The sequence below is a fragment of the Sorex fumeus genome, unplaced genomic scaffold (assembly GCF_029834395.1).
Source record: "Sorex fumeus unplaced genomic scaffold, SorFum_2.1 ptg000006l, whole genome shotgun sequence".
NCBI lineage: Eukaryota > Metazoa > Chordata > Mammalia > Eulipotyphla > Soricidae > Sorex > Sorex fumeus.
In genome coordinates this window covers 42,571,743-42,599,288 of record NW_026606063.1, presented here as the reverse complement: position 1 = coordinate 42,599,288, position 27,546 = coordinate 42,571,743, and the positions used below count along the sequence as shown (strand labels likewise).

The following is a 27,546-nucleotide window of genomic DNA, read 5'->3' as shown; positions in this document are numbered from 1 at the left end:
AATAATTCCTAAGCCAGGATCACTTCCACCAATAAGCTTTTATAATTCATTTTCTTTTTCTTTTGACCATTTATTTTTTTAATCTTTGGGAGAGTGAGTGTCTTTATGATAATAACAGTTTTGAATAATTATTCAACCCAAACTGTACTTTGAATAAATCTCCAGCATTAGCAAAGAATGGGCTGTTTCGTTGTGCAGTTCCTTATTCTGATCTCCCACCCCAGAGAGGGGAAGAGGATGTGATCATACGATTGACAGCAGACGGGAAATTGTGAAAGAAAACTCGCTCTAGAAAAGCAGCCCACAGCTGCCACGGCGGTCAGAGGAGGTGGAACTTCTGAGAGGACTTGTCGGAGAGAGTAGAGGCAGCAGCCATCTGTCATGGAACCCAAGCGGATCAGGGAGGGCTACCTGGTGAAGAGGGTAAGCAGACTACCACCTGTGAGGGCATCTGTGGAGATGGGTGTTGGGGATTGGAGTCCAGTTTTGCAGTCTCTTCCCCTTCATTTTAAACGATGTTTATTGCTGAATCCATTGGTAGGAGTCTTCCAGGAGAACACTGGAGCATCAGAAAAAGGGGAGAGAAGTCAATGTATGTTTTTATTGCATTTGTTTTTTAAGGGGAATGAATTCAGATCAGACAGCAACTCAGCTTGGGTGAAGAAATCTTTCATGATTTAGAGCATCATTTTCAAGGACCACACATGGGGGCCATGCTAGTTAGAAGATTCAAATTCTTCTTAGAAGTTACTCAGAATGCCTGTGCTTGTTTTTTAAAGTCCCACCCGCATTTTTTCTTTCTCTGTTTTTTTTTAAAGGGAAGAAAAGAAAATGATTAAAGATGAACAGATACAACAGAAATTTTAGCTTCTTTCTTGGGCCATATTAGAACTGATGCATAAAAATATCATTTGTCTAAAAGTTAAAATTAAATTGAGGGTCAGAGAGATTGTATAGAGAAATTAAGTCACTTGCATACAACATGGTGCATATGGTTCCCCATAGCACTGCTAAGAGTGACCTTAAGTTCAGAGTTAATTGGAAATAGCCCCCAAGCACCACTGGATGTGGCTCCTCCACCAAAAAAAATTTGGTTTAAAACCCTTCATTCACAATTCAGTAAATTTCTATAATGTGTCATCAAAGTGAAAGGTAAATGTACCATTTAAAAGAATTGAAAAGCATACTCCCATTAACCTAAGTGAGCTCACATATCCGAACTGAACTGGACTCAGAATATTCCTTCAGATGTCCAATTCCTTGATTGAATGACCACTTAATGTGACTTTGTTTTAAGCCCTTCATTTGGTTACCACCTTAGCCAACAGTGCTCTGGTTGTGGGCTAAATGGCATACATGCTAATGGGTTCAGTTTTGACTTAAGTTTTAACTTAAAAAATTGGCCTAGTACACCACATTTGCTCAGAGTAAATTTAATCTAAATTAGGTTTTGTAAAGTTCCTATAATAATGAGAATTACCAGTGAATGCTGGTAAAAAAATGAGCTCTTAGTTGATGTTCCCTCTAGTTACTGCTTTCTTTCTTTCTTTCTTTCTTTCTTTCTTTCTTTCTTTCTTTCTTTCTTTCTTTCATCCTTCCTTCCTTCCTTCCTTCCTTCCTTCCTTCCTTCCTTCCTTCCTTTCTTCCTTTATTTCTATCTTTGTTTTCCTTTTATGATGCTGGTAATTGCATCCCAGACTTTATATGAGTAAGACAAGTACTCTACCACTGAGCTACAGCTATGGCCTGACAAGCTATACTTTATTTTTTTTAAGTAAAAAAGATTTTATTTAGGGGAAGAGGAGGGAGGGAGAGAAGGAGGGAGGGGAAGAGAGAGAGAGAGAAAGGAGAGAGAGATGCCTCAAGAGAGAACGCGAGCTTCTCCAAAGGAGAAGAGAGAGAAACCATACATACATCCCAGCATTATATATGAAAGCGTGAAAGTATACATCACAAGAGGGGAGACGTAGATGACACATGTGAGCAGGTGACACATGTGCTTGGGCACCACATGTGCTCGGTCATGTGGGTACAAGCAGCATATGTGTCGATTGTTTTAAAGCACCTTTATAGAAGACACATATAAATACAACACATAAAAATACATGTGTGTATATGTATATTCTTTTCAAAGGCCCCGATACTCTCTCTGGGAACCACTGACAATTATTGTTGATATTCTTTTGCAATAAGTTGAGCTAGTATTCCTGAGAAGAGCAGGCAAGTGGAAATATTATCTGCAACTTTTTCCCTCCTTTTTGGGTCACACCGGGTGATGTGCAGTGCAGGGGTTAGTCTTGGATCTGCCCTCAAGAAATACTCTGGTGATGCCTGGGGGATCATATGGGATGCCAGAGATCAAACCCCGTTTGGCCACATGAAAGGAAATGCTCCACCCACTATACTTTCATGCTGGCCCCATGATATATGGAACTTTTAAAAAAAATCAGTAAAAACATGTTGCAGTGAAAATTGTGGTTGTTTTAGCCATATTTGAAATCTTACAAAAATATGCTTACAAAAAAACTTACAAAAATATAAAAAACTAAATCTCTAATAAGTGAGACTTGCACTGGAAATGGGAATGAAAGTTAGACTGACAAATACATATACTTAAGTTACTAAATAGTTTTTGCTCAGCAAAAATAATATTTTTGCATCATAGCTGATAAAAGCAATCCAGAAAATAAACAGCAAAAATTTGTATTATTTTCATCATTTACATCATGTGATCTTTTCCTTTTTCTCTGACATTTTCTGAATTTCCATGATGTGATATATTAAAATTAAAGTTATTTTAAGGAAATGCTTGACTCAGAAATGTTCTCTTTGTCAGATGCAGCACTAGTTGTAAAGCTAGAGTTTCTTGGTAAGGTGCTGAAGTTCTTAACTTCTTTAGACTGTTTCTTTCAATTGCGTCATATGTGTGAATAATAAATTTTGTGTGAGAAGAATCTAGCACAAAGACGGAGGTACACAGGTGACAATGACTATTAGTAACACCATCCACGTACACTTTTTAATTTTTTAATATCATTTTATTATTCTAAGAAGTTCACAATATTTGATTACATTAATATTTGAGCACCAATCCCACCCCATTATACCTTCCTACCACCATATTTTGGATGTTTCCATCCTGAACCCCAAACCCTGCCCCAAAGCAGAACCAACGTAATTTATTTTGTATTGTTTGTTATGAATAAACTACTGAAAATGATTTAAAAAGTTTCTTGAGAGGAAATTGTGTGAATATCATTGTATTAAACCCAAAGGTCATTAAGACCTCTTATAAGAGATTACTAACATGTTGTTAAAGGTTGAGCCTTGTGTGCTTATACATATATCTGTAAAAATATATTTCCCTATAAGATTGGTTGCCTCTTACTTTAAACCCCATAAAATGTGGTGTGCTACTCTTGGAATATTAGTGGTGTGAGGTATAAGATATTGAGTGGCCATGAATGCAGCCCAGTGGTTCAGGAATAGGTTCATTGAACATGTGGAGAGCAGCCATGAGCAGGATGGCAGTTGAGTTCTGGAGGTTTTTGGCTGCTGAAACTGGTTCTTTGGGGGCAGAGAGGGGCCTCACCTGGTCCCCTCTGGGGTGCCCCAAAAGAAACAAAGTAGCATGGGTTCTGGCAGCATGGCTATAGCGAGTCATTTTATGCTCTCTTCTGAGAGAATTATAGTGAGTCTCTGCATCATGGTCATTGATGGGATTATCTGATGACAGCCAGAGTCATGTGGGCATGACTGCCAAGTTGCAGGAAGCAGGGCGAGATGGGGGAAGGTCACCCATTCCTGCTTCCATTGAGTCTGGAGTTTCAGTTACAAGTCCCACATACCTGGGTTTTCTGCAGATTCTGTTGTGGGTGAGGCTCAGCCCAAGCATGTGGAGAGCAGCCATGAACATGTCAGCAGTTGAGTTCTGGACTTTTTTTGCCTGCTGGGGCTGGTTCCTTGGGGCAGAGAGGGGCCTCACTCACCCCCCCTTTGGGTTGCCTCAAATGAAATAGTCTGGCGCGGGGTCTGGTAGCATGGCTATTAACTCCATGTACAGTTTGAATGATCCTCCCCTCCTTTCTTATATAAGGCATCAATACAGACTCCTGGCTTGGCCTAATTATTGAAAATAGAACTCTTAGGAAAATGAATGTTTGTGACATTTTTGCAACTTCTTCACTCTAAATAAGACCCAGATTTTCTTGACTAGAAGAATCTTAACTCTTTTGACTTAAAAAAAAAAGAAAGACTTTTTATGAAATTTACATAAAAGAGGTACTACATGGGAAGTATCATGTTAAGCGAAATGAGTCAGAAAGAGTGGAATAGACACAGAAAGATTGCATTCATCTGGGGAACATAAAGCAACAAAATGGGAAACTAACACCCAGGAGTGGCCGAGATTAGTACCAGGAATTTTGCTCATGACTTGGAGGCCAGCCACACGTGCTAGGGGAAAAGGAAGCTCAGATAGAGAAGAGAGTACCAAATAAAGTGTGTTGGGAGGATCCTCCCAGGATGGGAGAAGCATGCTGAAAGTAGACTATAGACCAAACATGATTGTCACTCAATGCCTCTCTTGCAAACCACAGGACCCAAAAGGAGAGAGAGAACAAGGGGTAATGCCCTGCCACAGAGGCAGGGTGGGATGGGGGGGGATGGGGGGTGGGAGGGATGTTGGGACCCGTGGTGATGGAGGATGAGTGCTGGTGGAGGGATGGGTACTTGATTATTGTATAACTAAAACCCAAGCACAAAAATTTGTAAGTCTATAACTATACCTCATCGTGTTCCACTAACCAAAATAAATAAATAAATAAATAGAGACATAACGATAAAAAAAAAAGAGAAAGACTTTAAAAAAGAAAGAGAGAGCACAAATGAGAGAGAGCTGGTGGAGAGTACCACTTAGCTGTTAGCACTATACAAGCACAGATGAGAAACCTGAGGCTTAAAGAAAAGTGAGTTTCTCACAGTAAAAAGACTAGTGGTAAGGAGATTTGGGATTCAAACCTAGCTGCTTAACAGCAACCCCCAGAACCTTGTGGGTTCCTGCAGAGTTCTGAACGGCTTACCCAATGTAGGTCTAGTGAACTCATCAAATCTTTCACTCCAGGACCTAATTGGTGGTAGTAACCTCAACTTCTTTTTCTTGCTGAGTGAATTGTTTTGCAGCCAATAAACTTAATTTTGGAAGTTATAGAAAACCTACTGCTAATTTGAATATCTTTAAAATTATATTTAAAAAATGAAAGAGGAGCCAATCACCTAATCAATAACCTAGTCTTCACCCTCTTATCCCAAACCTACCCCACTCTCAACAAATTCAATATGCAGGGGCTGGAGCAATAGCACAGCAGGTAGGGCGTTTGCCTTACACGCGGCCAACCCAGGTTCGAGTCCCAGCATCCCATATGGTCCCCTGTGCACCGCCAGGGTTAATTCCTGAGTGCTGAGCCAGGAGTAACCCCTGTGCATCGCTGGGTGTGACCCAAAAAGCAAACAAACAAACAAACAAACAAAAAAAACAAAAAAACAAAACAAATTCAATATGCAGTCCACACTGCAGGATTGACCCAGTACATGGCTTGGAAATATGGACAAACCATTCAGAGTGAAGGCTAAAGCAGAAATCAAGGATCTCCATGTAGGAATCATTTGGTACAGTTATCTGGTGCTCTGGACAGAAGACCATGGCACAGTACCCAGGGCCTGTGCCCGCACCTCCCACTAAGTCACCATCTCTCACCAGCTCACCCGCAGTGTTCACCACCAACAGAAGCAAGTTTGAGCATTCTCAGGACACGTACAACAACCATACCAATGGGTATAATTCACTTTCTTGGTGAGGAAACTGTGGTACATAACTAGTTACTGGCCACCACCCTGGTGTGCTGCCAGCAGCCAGTCTGGTGTGAGACAGGTGGTCCCTACAGAGAGGTTGGTCCTCCCCAAATGCCTACTTATGATTCAGTGCAAGGACCAAAGATACAGGGATGCTCTGGCCCTGTGGTCTTGTGGATCTTCAGACCATCCAGGCAGCTCCCTGGCCAGGGCTGTACTCAGAGGTACTGGGGATCTTGCAGTATCAGGGATCTGACCACGTGCTATACTATTTCCCAGGCCCAAGGTTACTAACATTTGAACACCTCGTTCAAGCCTGTCACTACTGAGCTTTGGAAACTTATCTTATTCAATATTTACAGCAGAGGAGATTGATAATTTATCATCATCTACAACGTAGGAGATCAATGTTTGGAAAAACTAAATTACATGGCTAATATCACATAGGCTCGAAGAGCTAGAATTGAGATTTGAACCCCAATTCCTGAGTCCCCAGAAGTCAACATTCTGTCCTTTTGTTGCTCACTTAATACATTCTTATGGAGAAATTTTTTCAACCAGAGTTTATTTGTGTGAAAAACATACAGCTGTACAGATGAGTTTCCTTGTGTTCAAAGAGTTTGGACACAAAATGACCTTTTAACTGGGATATTAAGCAAGTGGGGCTGGAGCGATAGGGCATTTGCCTTGCACGCAGCCAACATGGCCGACCTGAGTTCGATTCCTCCGTCCCTCTCGGAGAGCCCGGCAAGCTACCGAGAGTATCTTGCCTGCACGGCAGAGCCTGGCAAGCTCCCCGTGACGTATTCGATATGCCAAACACAGTAACAACAAAGTCTCCAATGGAGATGTTACTGGGCCCGCTCGAGCAAATCGATGATCATTGGGAGGGCCTTTACTTTACTTTACTTTATTAAGCAAGTGATTCCATGGCTCAGAGCGGAAAACTAAGTGATAAGCTGTATGAGACAGCAGAAACAAGTGTGTGAGTTAATGTGACACAAGTATAAATGGCACACCCCATGAGTAATGGGTGACTAGATGATTTGAACTCACTACTGCTTTAATTAGTTCCATAGAGCCCCATGTTGTTTTGGTCATCATGTAATTTTCTTTTGAATTGCAACTGTAGGACAACATATGAAAAAGGGAAGTTTGAGGGAAAGGAGAAGCTCAAGGAGGTGTCTTCACCCTGGGAGAGGTGCCTGGGTGGGGTTCTACACCCTATGATTCCCCAACTCTCGCAATGATCTGGGTTTTCTTTCTGTGATGCCACACGTACACAGGATGTAGGTTGCCAAGGTCACTGTCTCCCCTGTTTTCAGATAGTGAATTTTGTTTGAGAGTGTTTTTTGTTTATTTCTTGACCCTGATACCCAGAACAGTGTCTGAAGTAGAGATAGTACTATGCTTGGTACTTAAAAATCCATATGGAATATCCATCTTTAGATGATCATGTTGAATGTGTTTCTTGTTTTGTTTTGTTTTGTTTTATTTTGGAGGGGGTATGTCAAAAATGTCAATGCTCAGGGACTATTCCTGGCTCTGTACTCAGGTCACTCACAGTGGTACTTGGGAACTATATATGGTTTGAGAGATGAAAATATGTTTGTCCAGGTGCAAGGCAGGTTTTAGCTCCTTTAGAATTTCTCCAGCCCTGTTCAATGTTATTTTTTTCAGATCTGTATATTTAATTTTTCATTTTATTTTAATTTTTTTATTGAATCTCTGTGAGAACAGTTACGAAGCTTTCAGGTTTATCTAGGTCATACAATGATCAAGCATCCATCCCTTCACCAGCGCACATTTTCCACCAAGAACCCCAGTATACCCCTCATCTTACCCCTCCCTCTGCCAGTGTGACAGATGATTTCCACTTTACTCTCTCTCTACTTTGATTACATTCAATTTTTTGACAGAAAATTTTTAGAAATTTCCCCCAACATTCAGACCTGACAAGAAGCCATCATTAGATAATTTGCTTTCTATTGATGATAAAGAAGAGCATATTGGATTTCTAATATTTTAGTAACCTGTTCAATGTTTTTTTGTTTTTTGTTTTATTAGTGAAATACCATGAGGTACAGTTGTAGACTTACAAGTTGTTGTGTTTGGGTTTCAGTTCTACAGTGATCGAGTACCCATCCCACCACCAGTGCCCGTTCTCCACCCCCACCAATCTCAGTATCCCTCCCACCTCCCCCATCCCCCATCCCACCCTGCCTCTGTGGCAGGGCACTCTCTTTTGTTCTATCTCTTATTTTGGGTGCTGTGGTCTGCAGAAGAGACATTGGGTGGCAATCATGTTTGGTCTATAGACTACTTTCAGCATGCATCTCCCATCCTGGGCGGATCTTCCCAGCACCCTTTATTTGGTGCTCTCTTCTCTATCTGAGCTGCCTTTACCCCTAGAGTCATGAAATTTACATACAAGTAGTACTACATGGAAAATATCATGCTAAGCAAAATGAGTCAGAAAGAGAGGGACAGACATAGAAAGATTGCATTCATCTGGGTAACATAAAGTAAGAAAAATAAGAGACTAATACCCAAGAACAGCTGTGATAAATGCCAGGTTCAATGTTTTAAAGGATGTATTTGTTTGGTTTGTAGGGGAGGTGTAAGGATTGGCAGAAGCATCTGGAAATAGCCTAAAGGGAATAGAGGGACAATGGGCTTTGGAGAACATATATATGGGATTTGTGTGTGTGTGTGTGGGGGGGGAGTTTGAAAGAAAGATTAAGTATTTAGGTAAAAGTTAAATAGAGCCTCCCATTGTGCCCTGCACCTCTTTTAACTGTCTACAGTATGTTTACAAACCTCTTATGTCAGGGGCTCATTCACTTCCTTCTTTAAACTCTGCAATAAGCTGTTGTCTGGAACTTCATTTACTGGAACTTCAAAATCACACAAATAATTTTGAAGACAGATTTCATGTGCCCTGTTTTTATAACTGTTATGTTATAAAACATAACAGTTCCTTAAACATTTTTTTCAAGAGATGCCATCTTCTTATTTCCTTCAGTTTCTCTGCAGCTCAAGGTTTACTGAACTCAAGTCATTCTCATTCTCCAGAAGCATTTGGGTTTGTAATGTGAGTAAGTGTGTGTGTGTGTGTGTGTGTGTGTGTGTGTGTGTGTGTGTGTGTGTGTGTACACATGCGAGAGCACTTGCAAAGGCTCAGAGATCACTCCAGGTAGTGCTCTGGGTGCTAGGAATGAAATCCGAGCCTAGGCATGAGTCCTGTGAGCTACCTCTCAGGCCCTCCACATGCACTGGTAAAAGTGGAGTTAGGGAGAAGAGGTAGCATTTGTTGAGTGCTTATGATGTATACTAGATACTGCTAGCACTGATGTCTATAGTCTCTTTTACTTAATCTCCCATGAACCTTGGGAAATGATACAAACATTGTCCCCAGTTGCCAGATGTTGAAGAATGAAGTATTAAAAAGAACTTAATAGAGTATGTGTAAAGCTGGGATTTGGGCCTAGACCTTCAAGCTGTGAAGCTCACAGCCACCTACTGGTTATGCTTCAGTTGAAGGATGAATATTTCTTTCCTTATTATAGATTCTATGATGTTTCTACTTCTATAACCTATAATGCTTTTCTTTCCTTTTTTTCATAGCCAACATCAAACTGCTGAGTCATAGAGCTTTGCTATTTTTAACCTTGTTATTTCCCTTAAATCTTCAATTCATCTTACAAAGCTTTTTTTTTTTATTCCCTCCTTTCTCTCTCTCGCGCCTCTCTTGTTTCTTTTTTTGGAATTGGCGTCTAGGGCCTCATATATGCAAAGCATATGATTTACCTCTGAACTACATTCCAACTCCAATTTTGCAAACTCTTAAAATATCTTATTGTCAAAGTTAAAAGACTGTGTCTTTGGACCAAAGCAATAGTACAGTGGGCAGGGCATTTCCCTTGCAAGGAGCTGACATGGGTTCAATCCTGGGCACTGCATATGGTTCCCTGAGCAGTGCCAGGAGTGATCCCTGCGTGCAATACCAGGAGTAAGGACAGGGCATACACTGAGCACCACTGGTTGTGTCCCCCACCCTGCCTCCCCAAGTGCATCTTATTTAATTTTAATTTCTTTGAATGCTGCTTAAGTAGTATGTTTTATTTTTATTAGACTTAGGCATTTCTTTTGAGAATTGAATGTTTGCAGTGTCTGCTTATTTAAACAACTGGTAATGTTTGCATACTTACTGATTAGAAATAATTTTAATAATATGTCAGGATATTGACTCTTAATTATCTGGTCAAGTAGCTCACCCTTGAGATTTCTTCCTTCAACTCATACAATAGCAAGCTCATTTGCTCTAAACTACATCAGTTTCATAAATGCAGCTGTTAACCAGGAAACATTAAATCTGACTCATCATCTAAATCCCATCCTTTCTAACACGCAATTGTGTAGGGTTTTGTTTTTTTAAAACCAGTTCTATTCTCTATTTAGGTGTATATATAAATATGGAGGCACAAATATACATATATATCTTAAAACACATCTATTATTAAGATGTCTTTTATATTGAGTCTTTTGTGTTAATAAAAGCAGAGTCCATTCCTACAACAATTCATCAAGAGAGATGCCGTCTTGCCACTTTATCATGAACATGCTCTGGATATCTGCATCTGTATAAATCCTCATATCCCCACATCTTTACATCTCTGTCTTCACTGATGCATACTGTGAGGTTTGCTCAGACCAAACTGTGACCAGGACTAAATGGCAACTGGATGATGAGATAACACACCTCTGGAATCAAAGATCACCTTGAACCCGGCACAGAGGACAGGACTTATGACCCAGGTTGCATTCCATGCTTCCTCACATCAACCCCCCCACCCCAAGATAAAAAGTCCAGCTCAAGCACACCTGTCCTGCTGGTCTTTGTCCCCTCACCACCCAAGACAACTTAAAAGCTCCCTTCCTCTTTCTCAGGTCGAAGCTCTAGTGCACCTCTCAATTTCTCCACATTATAATAATCTTCTCCTATTCCTTCACCTTTATTTGCCTTTTCCTGTCTGCACTGGGGTCAGAGGTTTCAAATCCATCACATACTTAGATATTATGTATACTTGTCTGAGAGAGAAATTCATAGATAGCAAAGTGGTCTAAAGAAATTAATTTGAATTCCAGAATTACTTATGGTTATATAAGAACCAAAATGAAGGTGGCATCTGAGGGGATATAGGGAAAACATAGAGATTTATGCATCATGAGACCCGGGTTCTGGTCTCAGGTCCATATTGATCGGTCAGTTCTATAACTCTGGTCACTTAATTTGGCCGTTTTTTCCTGCTTGTGTGGTGAGATGCTGGCTGAAAGTCCCCAAGGACTTTTAGCATGGATATGCCATGATCTCCAGTTCAGGTTTGCTCTTGGGTGCACGTCAAAAGTGTGGGGACAGGAAGGGTTAGATGCAGAAATAACTAAGAGGAGGGGCTTTTGGGCAAGGACAGTAAAAATCTAGTAAAGCCAGATACAGTAACAACAAAGTCTCTAATGGAGACGTTACTGGGCCCGCTTGAGCAAATCGATGATCAACGGGAGGGCCTTTACTTTACTTTACTTTACTGCAGCATTGGCAGAGAGGAGGGAAATTAACCTTAATTCAATCAGCTTAAACCCAGGAAACCACTACCATGTGTGGAAAAAAACTGTCTGCTCGGCAGGCATATGTTATTTTTGCTCTGCTGAGAATCAGTCTACCCAATGTACTAATTGACCTTTCATCTTAATGACACATCAGCCTCTGAAAGCACAGATAGCACCCCAGGTTATAACCGAATTAATCACTTTGAACAGTTGGCTCCAAGGTTGCTTTATTTTGACCATCTACAGAAAGAATGCAGTGCTAGTTGATCCTTCCCAGTATCCTGGTTACAAAGTCAAAGGCCCAGAGTGATTGACAGTTATTAACCTTTCTGAAGTAGAATATTAAATCACAGACTTGGAAGACATTTTTGCAGTCATCTGGTTCAACTTTTTATTCCTAATTCTGTAAATATTTTTAATTTTAAATTCTTTGAAATTTTAAAAATTAAACACAGCATGTGCTGTGCCTTGGACGTGACCAACCTGGGTTTGATTCCTCTGTCCCTTTTGGAGAGCCCAGCAAGCTATTGAGATCCCACCTGCACAACAGAACCTGGCAAGCTCCCCAGGGCTTTGCCATTTGATATGCCAAAAACAGTAATAACAAGTCTCACAATGGAGATGTTACTGGTGCCCACTCGAGCAAATCGATGAACAATGGGAGTATAGTGCTACAGTGCTACTTGTCTATTTTCCTAAAATATATCCCAAAATTTAATATATAGTAGTCTCATGTGTTGATTTATTATTTTTCCCAATAATTTTTGAAAATGTCCAAACCACAGAGAAATGGGAAAAGTAGTAAGACTATCTGTATTTCTTTTACATAAATGTATCAATTGTTAACATGTGGCTAGTTTTGCTTTGTTATTCTCTCACTGTCACCATCACTGTCCTCCCATTGTTTATCGATTTGCTTGAGCGGGGTCCAGTAACATCTCCATTGTGAGACTTCTTGTTACTGTTTTTGGCATATCGAATAAGTCACGGGTAGCTTGCCAGGCTTTGCCTTGAGGGCGAGATACTCTCTGTAGCTTGCTGGGCTCTTTGAGAGGGGCGGAGGAATCGAACCTGGGTGGGCCGCATGCAAGGCAAACACCTTACCAGCTGTGCTATCTCTCCAGCCCATTCTCTCACTATTAATATATAATTCTACTTATAGATTCATATAATTTAAGCTGAGATATTGAGAATAAATTGCAGACATAATGTTACTTGCTCCTAAAAACTTCACATATATCTTCTAAGGCCAGTCTCTATGGTTTTCCACATTGAATGTACCCTTTACTTTCCTTCTAGGCAAGTGTGTGAGTTTCAGTTTCTATTCCTGCCAAGTATTTTTCCTTCTCAATCCTTAAAAATTTTTAGAAACTCTAAGCTTTGTGAAGATACATCGCATTGTGATTTTTTAATCTGCATTTCCAGGACGACGAAGGATCTTGAATACTTTTTCATAGACTTTTTTTTTTTATATCTGCTTTATTTTATTTGAAGGCATCTTCCTAGCAATCCTTGAGAATCTGGGCACCACTCCTGGGGAAACAGTCTGGTTGTGCCTGATGACCTGATATTGGATCTGCTCATTCTTATATAGCTGGGGGTCATTAGGGCTGGGGAGAGAAGTATGTGGTATTGGGGATCAAACTTCCATCCAAGATCAAACCCAAAGCCAACTTATTTCCCAGGCCCATTGGATATCTTTTGAAATTGAGTGTCTCTTTCAGTCTTTTGCCTATTTACAAAATCATTTATATTTTTCTTATTTAATTGCTTGAGCTCATTAGACTACAAATGTGATTCCCTTTCAGATAGATTAAAAAAACAATAATTGAAATTGAAATATATTATTTCATGTGTTGGCATAGAGTCAGACAATGTCCAATTTTCTTTTTTAATTGAATCACCGTGAGATACAGTTACAAGCTTTCATGTTTGAGTTACAATCATACAATGATCAAACACCCATCCCTCCACCAGTGCGCATTTCCTATCACCAATCTCCCCAGTAAAACTCCCTTTCCCACCCTCCCCTGCCTCCCTGGCAGACAATTTCCCCCAAACTCTCTCTCTACTTTTGGGCATTATGGTTTGCAATACAGATATCGAGAGGGATCCCTTCTCTATTTCAGCTGAAATGGCCAATTTTTTAAAAGAAGGAAATAATTTAATGTTCATATGAATAATTATTCTTTATGTGAAAAAAGAGGGTGTGTTTTAAGTACAAACTTTTTAGTAACTTAGACAAACAAATAAAGGAAACATCTGGGCAAGCAAAAGTCCCCAAAGTCTTTATCTTCTTTGCATAAATAGTTTTCCCTTTGAGCAACTGGATCTTTATATAGGAGCTCTTTGCATTGAAGATAAAGAGCCGGATGTGCTGGGGCCTGAATGATATCGTTCTATTTTGTGGTAATCGTAACAGGATGATACCGTGAATCCAAAGACAGAACCCAATTCTCTTCCTTTTTTAGTGTTCTCTCCAAATATAGGCAAAAGAAACTTTCTTGATTTAGTTGGGGTGGTAAATCTATTGCTAAAAGGGTAGGTGACATTAAACCAATTGAAAACTTTTTAAAATAAATATTTTCATGTCCTCCTTAATAGTTTGAGTTTCTTTTTTGACACTCATGTTCAGAAAAAATCTGATTAGACTAAATAATGGAAGTAAGTACAGCCTGCAGGTCATACTTACGGCCTTGCCTTTGGGAGACACAGCTACTAGATCATGACACTTTTCCATGAGTCTAGTCACCACCATCCACTGCCAACTCATGCTTAGTCAGTACTGGAAAGAGACAACCAATCTGTCTCATAGTTAAACTATGCACAACTGGCAGGACTGGGGCCAGAAAATAAGCCATGAAAGTCTGAAAGGCATAAGCAAGAGTCAGAAACATGCTGTGCTCTCTTGGCAGTGGCATATAAATAGCTTATGGGTTAATTATAGTTGTGTGAACATTTTATCTTAAACATTAAAAAAAATGTCTAGCAGAATGGCAGAGTTCTTCTCTGAAGCTATCTACCCAAATAGCCTGGTCATAGAAATGTGGGTCACCTGACTCTCCAATGGTCAGAGTCTACTGGAAAGTAGCATTGAAAAATATCATTAAATAGTTCTTATTATTATTGCATTTTTTTCATTGTAGGGAAGTGTATTCAACACCTGGAAACCCATGTGGGTTGTATTGTTAGAAGATGGAATTGAATTCTACAAGAAGAAAAGTGACAATAGTCCCAAAGGAATGATTCCTTTGAAAGGAAGCTCTCTGACCAGCCCTTGTCAAGACTTTGGCAAAAGGATGGTGAGTTGACATAACTGATCTTAATGAACACATGATCTGGCAGTGGGTACTGAGACCACAGTGTGAATGGTGATTCAGGGAATTGAATTCACCACCCTCCACATTCCATTTTGGGCATTAGGGTTGCTTTTGGGCCAAGAACTTCTAGAACAGAGTTGGTTTCATTAGAGTGCATCATAAAGGGCCTTAACTGACTCCTTGGAAGGACTCATTCCTAATTAGATGTGTTTTGATTTTCAGTTTGTATTTAAGATTACTACAACCAAACAGCAGGACCACTTCTTCCAGGCAGCATTCTTGGAGGAGAGAGACGGCTGGGTTAGAGACATCAAGAAGGCCATTAAATGCATTGAAGGAGGCCAAAAGTTTGCCAGGAAATCCACCCGGAGATCCATTCGCCTGCCGGAAACCGTAGACTTAGGGTGACTTTTTGTATTTGCTTCTTTCCATCCCTTTCCTCCCAGCCCTTTTGAGGAAACTCTCATAAAGGCAGACCTTGATTCAAGGTTTGCTTTGGCCACCTTTGAAGGGTGTAGCTACTCTTCCAGGTCAATGTGGCATACTGCCACATGGCATACTGAGATGCTGTTCTGCGTCTAAAGAAACAATTGTGGTTTTTATAACGCTTAGCAGCCTAGAGGAGGAGGCAGATGCAGTATAAAGTTCCTCCTTTTGGAAATACAATGGTGGGAGTGAGAAAGGGAGAGAAGGAGAGGCAGAAAGAAGTGGGGAAGAGAACACACTGCATTTATGAAGGAGCTATAACATGTTAATCTTGGAAGAAAGCTTCAGGGTTTCAGGAAGAGGGAGGGGATATGTGTCCAAGTAGGCATGGCTTCAGGTTCAAATTCATATATTCCTGGTCAGTAAGGACAGCCAGAGTGTAAAGTTCCCAGGCAAATCCAGCTCCTGCTAAGCATTGGAATCAGGGTCACTTCCTACATGGTTCACCTCTTCTACCACAGGAGCCCCTTTCTCCAGGAATTGCTCAACTTCCTGCTGAGTTTGCTGTACTGTGGAGCATAACTTGAGAGAGGATCCCTGTCAGGAAGAAGTCCAAGGAGCAATTTAAATATCTGACAATGATTCTATTAGAAGAATATTGGGAGGTAGTGTTTGAGAGGATACTGAAAATCTCTCACAAGCCCAGCATGGGACTTGGAGTATCATGGTTGACAATGTCTGGGCACTAGGCTTGGTAAGAAGGCACACTTCCTCTCTCCATGACACCATTCAGGTAAAGACCCTTGAGAACTAGATGGGGTTTTTGAGTGACTATTTTGGCCATCCATGTCAGTCCTGTGGGATAAACCCTCATGCTCTTTGGAGCTTCAGCATACAGGAAGGAGGCTCTCTGTGCTGGATTTAGATTTCCTCTGAGAAGGCTGTATTTTGGTCTTTGCTTCACAACAAAAGGAATAGCTTGTCATTATTTTGCCATCTCATTTATGACTTTCAGAATGAGAGTTATGCTCAGTAAAAATAGTCACTTTCTTGTAGGCAAATCTTTACAGCAGGCAGGCTCTTGAAAAGACACGAAGAATGCTACTTTAGTTTTGAGGGACCTTCCAGGTCTAGAATGTGGATAAAAACCAGTCCTCAAAGCCTTTCATCTTGGTCACCTAACCAGGGAGCAATTCTCCACTTTAGACATGAAGAGGTTAAATCAGTAACTTCATTCACTGGAAAGTTACTGAAAGCAGGGACAGACCACAGGGTTAGGCCAATGGGAAGATTTAAGTGGAGACACTGGGTTCCTGAAGCTCTGCCGTATGGGAGCTTGTAGTCACAGGCTGCCTCTGTGCTGCTACTCCCCGAGAAAACCTCCTGCAATGCCCCCATCTGCTCATCCTTTGTTTCCTTCTCTGTTCAGTGCCTTGTATTTATCCATGAAAGACACGGAGAAAGGAATAAAAGAACTGAATCTAGAAAAGGATAAGAAGATTTTTAATCACTGCTTCACAGGTAAAAGACCTTGTGAGTTGGGAAAAAAAAAGGGTGGCAAAATTGAGAATATCCTTCAGTCCTCTGCATGGAGTGGGGGGATTGGGACATAGTGGGTAGTGGGGTCATAGAATACTGGCAAGGGAGACATGTCTCTGCTAGAGGGCCTTATCCAGGTTTGTTCTTCTAAGCCTCAGCCTATCTAGCTAGAAAGGGATCCAAGTGTGTGCATACACATAAGCCCTAAGCCTTAGCTTTCCTGTTCTGAAAGCAAGGCTGATCATAAAGCCCTATCTTTTTTCATGGGATCACTGGAAATGTGGCAAGCAGAAAAACAACATCATTAAGTTTATCCTTCTAGCCAAAAAAGAAATGTGCAAAAGTCTTTCAAAGACAAAATTCATGGTAAGCCCTCTCTCTCTCTCTCTCTCTCTCTCTCTCTCTCTCTCTCTCTCTCTCTCTCTCTCTCTTTCTCTCTCTGCTCACTCCTGTTGCAAGGCTGGTGTGGCCTAGTGCTCTCAGGGAGCACTAGGCAGGGAACTCACTGCCTGGTACCTTGACTTCATGACTGCTTGCATTTGTAAAGAATATTCCACTTTCAACACAAAGGGCTATAGTTTACCAGTAATGTAATGGATGAGTTAATTTCCTTTTAATCTCTTTGCAATTTTCTCTTGAAGCAAGCAGTTGACTAAACGACTTCAGTTCCCTGCTAGGCCCTACAAAAGTGTGACATTCAGTACATGTGATGGCATCACATTTTAATTTGGGACATCCACATCTGATGATGATGTTTCTTGCAGTGACTCATTGCCAAATTTCTGGATGAACCATCAAAGCTCTCATTCACTCACTGAACCTTCTTCTGTCCTTTTACCATCTTCCCCACTTACTCCTCCCTTTGCCTTCTGATGGGGCTGTTTCATGCCCCTGTATTTCTGCTCATACTACTCTGCCCTCAACCTGTGCTGGTTCTCCTGCCTGGTGTAGTTGGCAAACGTCGGCAAATCTTTAATCCTGAGCGCTGTATCCTTTTTCCCTATGAAACTTTCCCCAAATGCTTCCTAATATCCATTCCAGTACTCAGCATCCAAGAGATGTGATGAGCATTTGCTCATGAAATTTTTGAGTTAGTAAAAACTATTTCTTCCAAGTTTCCATTAAGGAGCGTGCAGATATTTAAAATAAAAACAAGTGAATAAACAAAGAAAAAAAAACCCAATGTTTTTGCTTGGTTCCTTTTGTTTCTAAGAATTGATCTCACTGATTTGTTTTACTTTCTTGGAATAATAAGAAAGATAAGACACACCAGATTCTGGAGCTCTCCAGGGGTGATTGCCAGTAAGTGGCTCTTTGGTGAGAAGAACCAATCTCTCTGATGGTCCCACCTAGGTAACTGTGTCATTGACTGGCTGGTTTCCAACCAGTCTGTTCGGAATCGCCAGGAAGGCCTCATGATTGCCTCCTCGCTGCTCACTGAGGGCTACCTGCAGCCTGCTGGAGACCTATCCAAGACTGCAGTGGATGGAACTGCTGAAAACCCTTTCCTGGACAATCCTGATGCCTTCTACTACTTTGTAAGTGAGAAAAACTACGTTCCTATGTCCGGGTAGTGGGGTGGGGGGTGGAGGTGGGAAATGAGCTTCCTCTGAGAAGAAAGATTCTTGGTGGATTTCAGTTCAGAGTCACACATGTGCAAGAAAGGGTACAGCCCTCCAGAGAGGTGTTAGATGAGAGAGGCTTGTGGGTTCAAAGGAAAGGTCATCTGGAAAAAACTAGGAGATACCCTAAGCCTCAGTATGACAGTGATTCTCCACAATGCCTGTCAGCCCCAGCCAACTATTATTTGCTTAATCATTTTCTTTAAACAAACTTTAAAAACCTTTCTTTTTTTCCCCCTTTCTTATTGTGAACACATTGGTTTACAATACTGTCAAAGTGTTAGAAGTGTAACTTCACACCTATTCAAATGTAAACGAACAGATCACACACACCACCCCGGCACCAAAGGTTTTTTCTTTTTTTCTTTTTGTTTGTTTGCTTTTATTTTTGTATTCCACATATTCGTGAAATTATTTGAAATTTTTTCCCTTTACTTATTTTGCTTAGAATAATAGCCAAGGGGCTGGAGCAATAGCACAGCAGGTAGGATGTTTGCCTTGCACACAGCCAACCTGGGGTTCGATTCCCAGCATCCCATATGGTCTCCCCAGCATGGCCAGGAGTAATTACTGAATTCATGAGCCATGAGTAACCCCTGAGCATTGCCGGATGTGACCCAAAAAGCAAAAAACAAAACAAAACAGAATAATAGTCAAAAGCGTTTTAAAATATTTGAGTAAAATATTATTGTGTACATGTAACACATCTTGAGTCATATATCATACTCATATATCATACTTATATCATACTCATATATCATATATCATACTCATATATCAATTGGCATTTAGTTTTTATCTAAGATCATATAAATAGCACTGTAATGAACATGGCGATGCTGATATCTTTTTGAAACAGACTTTCATTTTCTTTGGATAGTAACTAAAATGGATTTCTAGATAATCTGGCAGTTTCTTTTTTAATAGAATTACCATGAGATACAGTTACAAGCTTTCATGTTTGAGTTACAATCATACAATGATCAAACACCCGTCCCTCCACCAGTGTACCTTCCCCACCATCAATCTTTCCAGTATACCTTCCTTTCCCACCCTCCCCCTGCCTCCATGGCAGACAATTTCCCCCATTCTCTCTCTCTCTCTCTCTCTCTCTCTCTCTCTCTCTCTCTCTTTCTCTCTCTCTCTCTCTCCTTTTGGGCATTATAGTTTGCAATACAGATACTGAGAGGTTATCGTGTTTGGTCCTTTATCTACTTTGAGCACACATCTCCCATCCTGACTGATCCCTCCAACAATCATTACTTAGTGATCTCTTCTCTATTCCAGCTGATCTGGCAGTTTTAATATTGAAATTTTGAGGAATTGCTATAGTATTCACCATAGAGGCTGCACAATTCTATATTCCCATCAATTGTGTATGAGTTGTTCCTTTTTCTCCTCACCAACACTTGTTTTTTGTGGTTTGGATATAAAGTATTTTCACACACCAGATGTGAAAGAACTGCTCTTTGTGGTCTTATTTTCATTTCCCACCCTACTGGGAGGTGATACTAAGTATTTTTTTCATGTGCCAAATCTATGTTTACTCAACATTTTCCTAAGTTAAGTAGTTGCAAAGTTTTTTTTTAAAAGTAGGCTAAAATTTCATCCTTCCTGGAACTCTTTTCTAGAAGGAGATGTATAAAAACACAATGTGTTTAGTTCTTTTTTTCCTCCAAATAGACATTGGCATATGTGAGTCAGTAAAAAATGTGTTTATCCATGTCACTCCACCTTATCTGACACCAGCTGTTTCGTGCATCTTGCATCATGAGTTGAATACCCATTGAAAGTGCTGTATTGCTCAATATGCATCTAATCTTGGCTCACAGGGGAAACTCAGCAGAAGTAGATAGATTTCTAGCGGGGAATTTGGCAACTTTGTTTTTATTTGGGAACAGAGCACAAAAATTCTCAAACTACTTAATAAAACCATTCTTTTCTTTTCTTTTTTTAAAATGAAGTGACTGCCCCACTGCCCCATAGAGTTTCATTTCACTTTGAAGGAAGTTTCACTGTCAGTATTTTTTTTTTTTACCTCTAATCTGGTTGTGGGATTCTAAAAATATCCACCAGTGTCTCTTCCTCCTCTGTGTGGTTCCTTACCCATTTACGGCTAAGAAAGTCCCAATTTCCTCCTGACACCAACAGATGAGGTTGGACACAGGCTTTTGGTTTTAGAGTAGAAGCTGTGTGGCAGAAGTCACAATGAAGCTAGTGCTGTGTCCCATAAATTAGTCAACTTTGCTTTGAAGTATGTGGCCATGAGGTTCCAAGAGAAGAAATCCTTTGAATGAAGAAATGTCCTGAGATGGTCTTAGAATATAGCTTGGGAAACCATAGAATATGAAAGAAGATCGATGAAATCACACTTGAGTGGAAGTAAAAGAGCATCTAGAAACAAAACTAGATGTGTAGAAATAAGAAAAAGAAACAGGGAAAAGAGTTAAACCAGGACATGTTCTTGGGCATTAATTTATCATTATATTACAACATTGAGGAATTCCAGAGATGTACAATACTGCTTCTGTAGGTGCATAGGACTCAAAGCAGTAGCAGTGTAGCACTGTCCTCCCATTGTTCATTGATTTGCTCGAGTGGGCACCAGTAACGTCTCCATTGTGAGTCTTATTGTTACTGTTTTTGGCATATTGAATGTGTCATGGGTAACTTGCCAGGCTTTGCCAGGCGGGCGGGATACTCTTGGTAGCTTGCTGGGCTCTCCGAGAGGGGTGGAAGGATCAAACCTGGATCAGCTGCATGCAAAGCAAATGCCCTACCTGCTATGCTATCGCTCCATCCCTAGGACTGTGAATTTAGGAAGAAAGCTAAAGAAAATTACAGGACGTGTTCACACATATGTAGAATCTGAATATCTAAAGCAAACCTGCTGTCAATAATCAACTAAACTGACTCCTAGACTCAGTGAAAACTGCTAGTTACAAGGTGAATGGAGGAGTGGAAGGAATAGGTGACGATAGGAGGAATGGAAGGTGATTTTTTTCCTTCTTTACTTCACTTAGCATAATCACCACAAGTTACAACAATTTTTGTCCACAAAAGTATAGTTTTATCTTTAATAGCAGGGTAGTATCCTGAGTATCTATACAAGAGTTTCTTTATTCAGCCATCTGTCAATGGACATTTAGTTTGATTCCATGTTATGCTTATGCTGCTATGAACATATGGTGCAAATATCTTTTCCAATTAATGTTTCCAAGGTTAAATTTTAGGTTGAGCTACAAATGACCAGGAAAAGGAGCTATCCTGGTGGCTGGTGGGGAGGAAGGTATAGAGATAGTGTACATAGTCATATGCCCAAGATTGGGAAAATAAACTTGCTATATGGTTCTCCAAAAGCCAGACAGTGGGTTCTTCTGTGAAGAGAATTCCAGTGATGATGATGTGATCTTAAAAGAAGAATTCAGAGGGATCATTATTAAGCAGGGATGCTTACTGAAGCAGGTGAGTGGCTACCTCCATTCTCTTCTAGCCTTTCCTACGTATCAGGTCTTATTTCTTAACATTCAAGTGGTATTTACAGGTTCTTTTTGAAAGTTGTTTTATTTTAATTTGAATTTATTTTTATGAAGTTGTTCACAATGATTTATTATAGTCAATATTCCAACACCAATCCCACCACTATTACACCTTTCCACCACTATTATTTTCAATTTTCTCAATCATCACCCAAAATTGACCCAAAAGCATGCCCTAAATAATTTATTTTGTATTGCTTGTTATGAATAATTCACTAAAAATGATCAAAAGAGATTTTCTTAGAACAATGTATGTGAAGATTGTTGTGTCTCACCCTGGAACCATTAAGCCCTTGTATAAGAGACTACTAACATGCTATTACATGTTGAAGCTTGTGTGCTAATATTTTGTTAATTGAGATTGATTGCTTTCTACTTTACATCCCATCCCATGTGGTGTGCTACTTCTGGTATATCAGTGGTGTCACATATGAGATGTTGCTCCAGGAATTCTAAAATTTATAATGGGGTTATACAGCTATAGTTAAATTTTTAACTGGATGGTGACTTTGGAGTCCAGAATCATCTCCACAGCTTGTTGATCTTTTTTTGAGATTTATTTATGAATCTCTGGGTTATGGCTGATTAATAAATTTATAGGACACCAGAGGCAGTTCATGGGCATTATTTCCAGGCTCCTGGAATAACAGGAGGGAAGGTCACCCAACCCTTAGTTCCATGAGAGTTTGGAGATTTCCATCAAAAACCCTGCATATCTGAGTTTTTCAATGGATTCATTCCCGGACGAGGCTCACCCAAATGGTATTTACTTTTGTTTGACCATTAGCCCACTAGAAAAACAGAAAGCCAAACAACAGAAGACAAAGAGCTAAATAGGTGATACAAATGGCATTAAATCAGGAAGATTGAAACAGAAAGGGCATAAGTTATAAACTCTAATAGGGAAACTCTTATATCAATATAAAAATATAAAAAAATAAATAACTTATATCAATATAAAGGGGAAAATATGTTCAAGAAAAATGTTGGCACTTATTAGTGAGGGAAAATAAATTGGCCAAGAGTTATCATCCAAAAGACAGAGACGTTTCATAGTAAAATTATTTCCATATATTTGCTTATACTCTTCCTTGCAAAATAACTAGGAAATAGGAATAGGCAACACACAAGGGAAGAACATCATAGGCCATGGAGAACAAGACATGCCATCCTTATGGTGGGTAGAAAATGCAGAGTCCAAAACCAGAGTATGACACCAACTCTGCAGATGTAGCAGCAGAGAATGATCAAATCTGGTCCGAGGACTTGGGCTCAGCATTTTATATTTTGTCTTTCTATACTCTTTATAGAACAGGACCGTTTCTTAAACCTCTTCCTAGACTGTAAATTACCTCACAAAGACATTGTACATGGTACTGCCTTATGAAACGCTAAATCTGAAATGCAGTCTTAGAAATAACTTACGCGTAATTTAATAACATCCAAATTGTTCATTGCCCCTATTGCTGTGTCCCTGAAAAAGACCTGTATTGTTGCCTGGTTTTCCTGAAGTGTGTATTTTATCTTTTCTTTTTCATTTTCTTCAGAAACTTTAATAAATTAAATTAAATATAAATCCAGGAACTATGTGTACAGAGTGATATTAAAAGAGCATTTCTTTTCTTATATTGATCCTGGATACAGGGACATAGGAGAAAAAACTGGAAAGTGAGGAAGTTTATTCTGAGAGAGGATCCTGCATATCTTCACTACTATGACCCAGCTGGGGTGAGTTTGGGTGGTTGATAAATTCATTTAAATGGAAACCTTGGACCAGAACATACACAGGACAAGGCCTTGCATGTGGTCGATTCCAGAATGATTTCTGGAATACAGTCCTGTAAGAATTACCAGGGGGGTTGGAGCAATAGTACAGCGGGTAGAGCATTTGTCTTGCACACGGCTGACCGGGGTTCAATTTCCAGCATCACATATGGTCCCCAAGCACCGCCAGGAGTAATTCCTGAGTGCAAAGCCAGGAATAACCCCTGTGCATAGTTGGGTGTGACCCGAAAAGAAAAAAAAAAAGGAATTGCCAGGGACCACTCCTGAGTACAGAGCTAGATAGTCTCTGAGCACTGCCAGGTACGGCCGCCATAAAAAAAATTGTAAAACAAAAAAAGAATAAACTCAAATGGAAGCCTGTACAGTATCTCTTTTGGAACTCCCCATTCTTTCTTCTATGCACAGATCACTTCTTTCTCTTCATCCTCCTGTTTCTTTTTCTCCCACCTGCCTCTCTTTCTTTTCTGACATAATTTTTTGGGGGGGTCGAAGAGGAATTATCTGATATATGAGGCTTTGAGGCGATAGCACAGTGGGTAGGACATTTTCTTTCCATGAGGTCAACCCGGGTTTGATTCCTCCCCCCCTCTCGGAGAGCCCATTAAGCTACTGAGAGTATCTCGACCGCACGACAAAGCCTGGCAAACTACCCGTGAGTATTAGATATACCAAAAGCAGTAACAACAAGTCTCACAATTTTTCGTGAGATGTTGCTGGTGCCTGCTCTAGCAAAATCTATGAACAATGGGAAGACAGTGCTACAGTGCTACATGAGGCTTTGAGGCCAGCATAAACTCAAGTAAGGATGGAAGTGAAGTTCACCTGAATGTCATCTAAAGGGTCAAATATTTTTTTGGTCTTTTTGTTCCCACCTTCTATTTTCAGGGGGACTAGATCAATTCAACATTTTCCCCTCGGTTGAATATGCAAAAAAGGTGAAAATTTGAGGCTGGAGTAATAGCACATTGGGTAAATGCTGGCCTTGCACAACACCAATTTTGGATTTAATCCCCAGCACTGCATATGATTCTCTAGGAGTTGACCCCTGAGTGCAGAGCTAGGAATAAGCCCTGAACTTATTCCTAACTAAATGGACCCTTAAACAAACCAAAAAAGTGAAAATTTATCTTCTAGATAAATTTGGAGAAGACTGTGTTTTAATCTCAGCTGCTTGGCAGGTGATAATTCAGCATTTCCTTCATAAAAGGAGCCAACTCTAATGCCTAAAGACAACGCCTTGCAGGTTGGGTCCCCCGCTTCTGCATGTAGGGCACATTGGTTTCCTCCCTCCCCCGAGGGTTATACCACCATCAGAGTCATGGGACTAAAGAGCTCTGGCAGCACAAAGTTCTTTTCTTGTGGATCACTGTGACCTCAGTCTCTTCCCCACTTCCACTTTCAGATGAGGCTCAGGGTAACTTGTCTTTCCTTATCTAGCCTCCTGGGCCCTCATGAAGTAGAAGTTGAGGACTAGAAAATGGTTTCTTTTCATCTTTTAATGTTCTAATTTGTTTGGGGGAACCCTGGTATGTAACAGACAAAGTCCGAGAAACTTTTTCACCAGCAGGGTATTGAAAATTCTTGTATTGTACTTAGAAGTCCACAGACTATCTCCTTTCTCCCTTAGGGGGAGGATCCTCTTGGAGCCATTCACTTGAGAGGTTGTGTGGTGACTTCAGTGGAGAGCAACCCAGATGGTAAGAATGAACATTCATATGAGGAGGAATGTCCACTCCGGGTCACCTTTCCACTTCTGGTCTGAGTTGGTGTCAGTCAATCCCTCTTTCACTCAGTCAGTCACAGGCATGAATAAAGTTACTGGATTAAAATGCTGGATATTACAAGACATTTTTTCTCCCAACCGCTGTCTTGGCTCTCTGGGACTTAGGGATTTGGAATGGATTTTTGGAGGGTTTGAGTAAATCCTTGAGAAATGCTGAGAAAAATCCTTCATCTCATGGTTGTTTTAGTTGGAGAGACTTGTTTACATCTCCAGGTGATAGCACAGTGGGTAGGGTGTTTGCCTTGCATGCAGCTGACCCAGATTCAATTCCTCCACCTCTCTCAGAGAGCCCAGCAAGCTGCCAAGAGTATCCCGCCCACACAGCAGAGCCTGGCAAACTCCCTGTGGCATGTTCGATATGCCCAAAACAGTAACAACAAGTCACACAATGGAGATGTTACTGGTGCCCACTTGAGCAAATCAATGAACAGCTGCAGGACAGTGCTGCTACAGCACTATATAATTATTTCACATCTTCATAGCTTGGAATATTCACCAAAAAGAGAAACATTTGTGGATTTGAAAGTGTCCTTGGATTCAGTTAAGGTTAACTCACTGGCTAACCTCACAAACCATGAGTAAAACTCCACACTCTGGACCTTATTTTCTCCTCTGAGAATGAGGGGGTTGCACCAGCTGATGTCTGATTTCTGATGATAAGTCTATAATTTGATGCATGTGGCCTGTTGATGACTGACTTCTTGGAGGAGTGGAGGTAAATGGTATCGCTGAGGAACTCTGGTGTCAACATTAAAATCCTAGTTTTGTGTTTTTCATTTTGTGTTTGTGATATATTAATGGCTGTCAGGAAAAGCTGTGATAGTCTAGACTTTTAAAAATTCTATTTACCATACAGTACCAGGTATCAAACCAAAGTAAGGAGGGCAAGGTGTTTGCCTTGCATGTGACCAATCCAGGGTCCATCCCTGGCACTACGTATTGTCCCCTGAGAAATGCTAGGCTTTGTTCCTGGAGCAGAGTCAAGAATAACCCTAGAGCACCATAGGTTATGGCCACCTTCCACCAAAAAAAAAAAAGCATAAGCATATAATTTATATACGCAATCAAATAATGATGAGTGATGGTCAATTTGAAAACCACATATGCACTTTTCTCAGAACACTTAAAACATAGTGGTTGCATCTATTATAGGAAGAGGATGAACAAACTGGTCTTTTGGTTGCTCATGTTCTCTGTCACTCCCTTTCGCTTTCACCAGGCAAGCGAAGTGAAGAAGAGAACCTCTTTGAGATCATCACAGCTGATGAAGTTCACTATTTCTTGCAAGCAGCCACACCCAAGGAGCGCACTGAATGGATAAAAGCTATCCAGGTGGCCTCCCGAACTGGAAAGTGAGGGCACACCTGCAGCTCCTCACCATCTTCCCAAGAAAACCCCGCAAATACTCATGGTCAGGGACCTGTCCATTTCTGGTGACAGTCAGTGGGGCATTTCCATTCACAGGGACTCTGATCATAACTCACTCTTTGCTGTGTGATGATCACCTGTCCTGACGACACTGCTCACTGAAACCTCACTGCCATTCTCCACACCCCCTAGCATAAGAACAAGCTGTGTGGTCACAGGACACTGCTTACCTTGCCAGACCTCCAGTTCCTCTTCTGTAAAACAGAATAGAACTAGCATCTCGCTGAGATCCTTCCTAATGTGAAACCCATAATCTCTATATTTTAAAACCCATGAACATGAAAGCATCTTTAGTTGTCTGGCTGGTCTCCTTCCTGGGCTAACTCTGGGTCTTTAGAACCTAAGATAGCTCTTTCCTTTCAAATCATTGTCAAGCTCTGCTAGGAGTACTGAGTGCAAGCATAAGGTACTTCTGTCCTCTTGCTTTGAATCACAAGGTCATGTATCAAACTAAACAAAGGAGAATTTTCTTCTTTCCTCCTCACTGTATTTAGAACCTTCCTGAGAGCTAGCAAGCACTGTGGTCTTAGACTGGAGCCTTCTTGCACTTACTACATTTTAGATAATCTGTCTTCTAGAAATAGACTCAAGGGAACCAGGAGCAGTAGGGGTGAGGGGATTTCCAGGCCTTGAAATTCCCCAAAGCA

General features: G+C 40.6%; 1 protein-coding gene across 1 annotated transcript; it reads left to right on the top strand.

The window, feature by feature from the left end:
* The first annotated feature begins 329 nt into the window (after positions 1 to 329).
* Positions 330 to 26,931, top strand: PLEK (pleckstrin). The gene is made up of 9 exons (XM_056127501.1): positions 330 to 423; positions 14,604 to 14,759; positions 15,000 to 15,181; positions 16,633 to 16,724; positions 18,096 to 18,280; positions 21,725 to 21,829; positions 23,548 to 23,631; positions 25,316 to 25,385; positions 26,691 to 26,931. Exons 1-9 carry the CDS (start codon positions 382 to 384, stop codon positions 26,825 to 26,827), a joined length of 1,053 nt encoding a protein of 350 aa, XP_055983476.1. The 5' UTR covers positions 330 to 381; the 3' UTR covers positions 26,828 to 26,931.
* Positions 26,932 to 27,546: the final 615 nt, after the last annotated feature.

Excerpts from the sequence above, each read along its gene's own strand:
- PLEK (XM_056127501.1), top strand. The coding sequence starts at position 382 with ATGGAACCCAAGCGGATCAGGGAGGGCTACCTGGTGAAGAGG. Across the intron at positions 15,182-16,632 it reads CCGGAAACCGTAGACTTAGG|TGCCTTGTATTTATCCATGA; the intron begins GTGACTTTTTGT and ends TTCTCTGTTCAG. Across the intron at positions 25,386-26,690 it reads AGTGGAGAGCAACCCAGATG|GCAAGCGAAGTGAAGAAGAG; the intron begins GTAAGAATGAAC and ends CGCTTTCACCAG.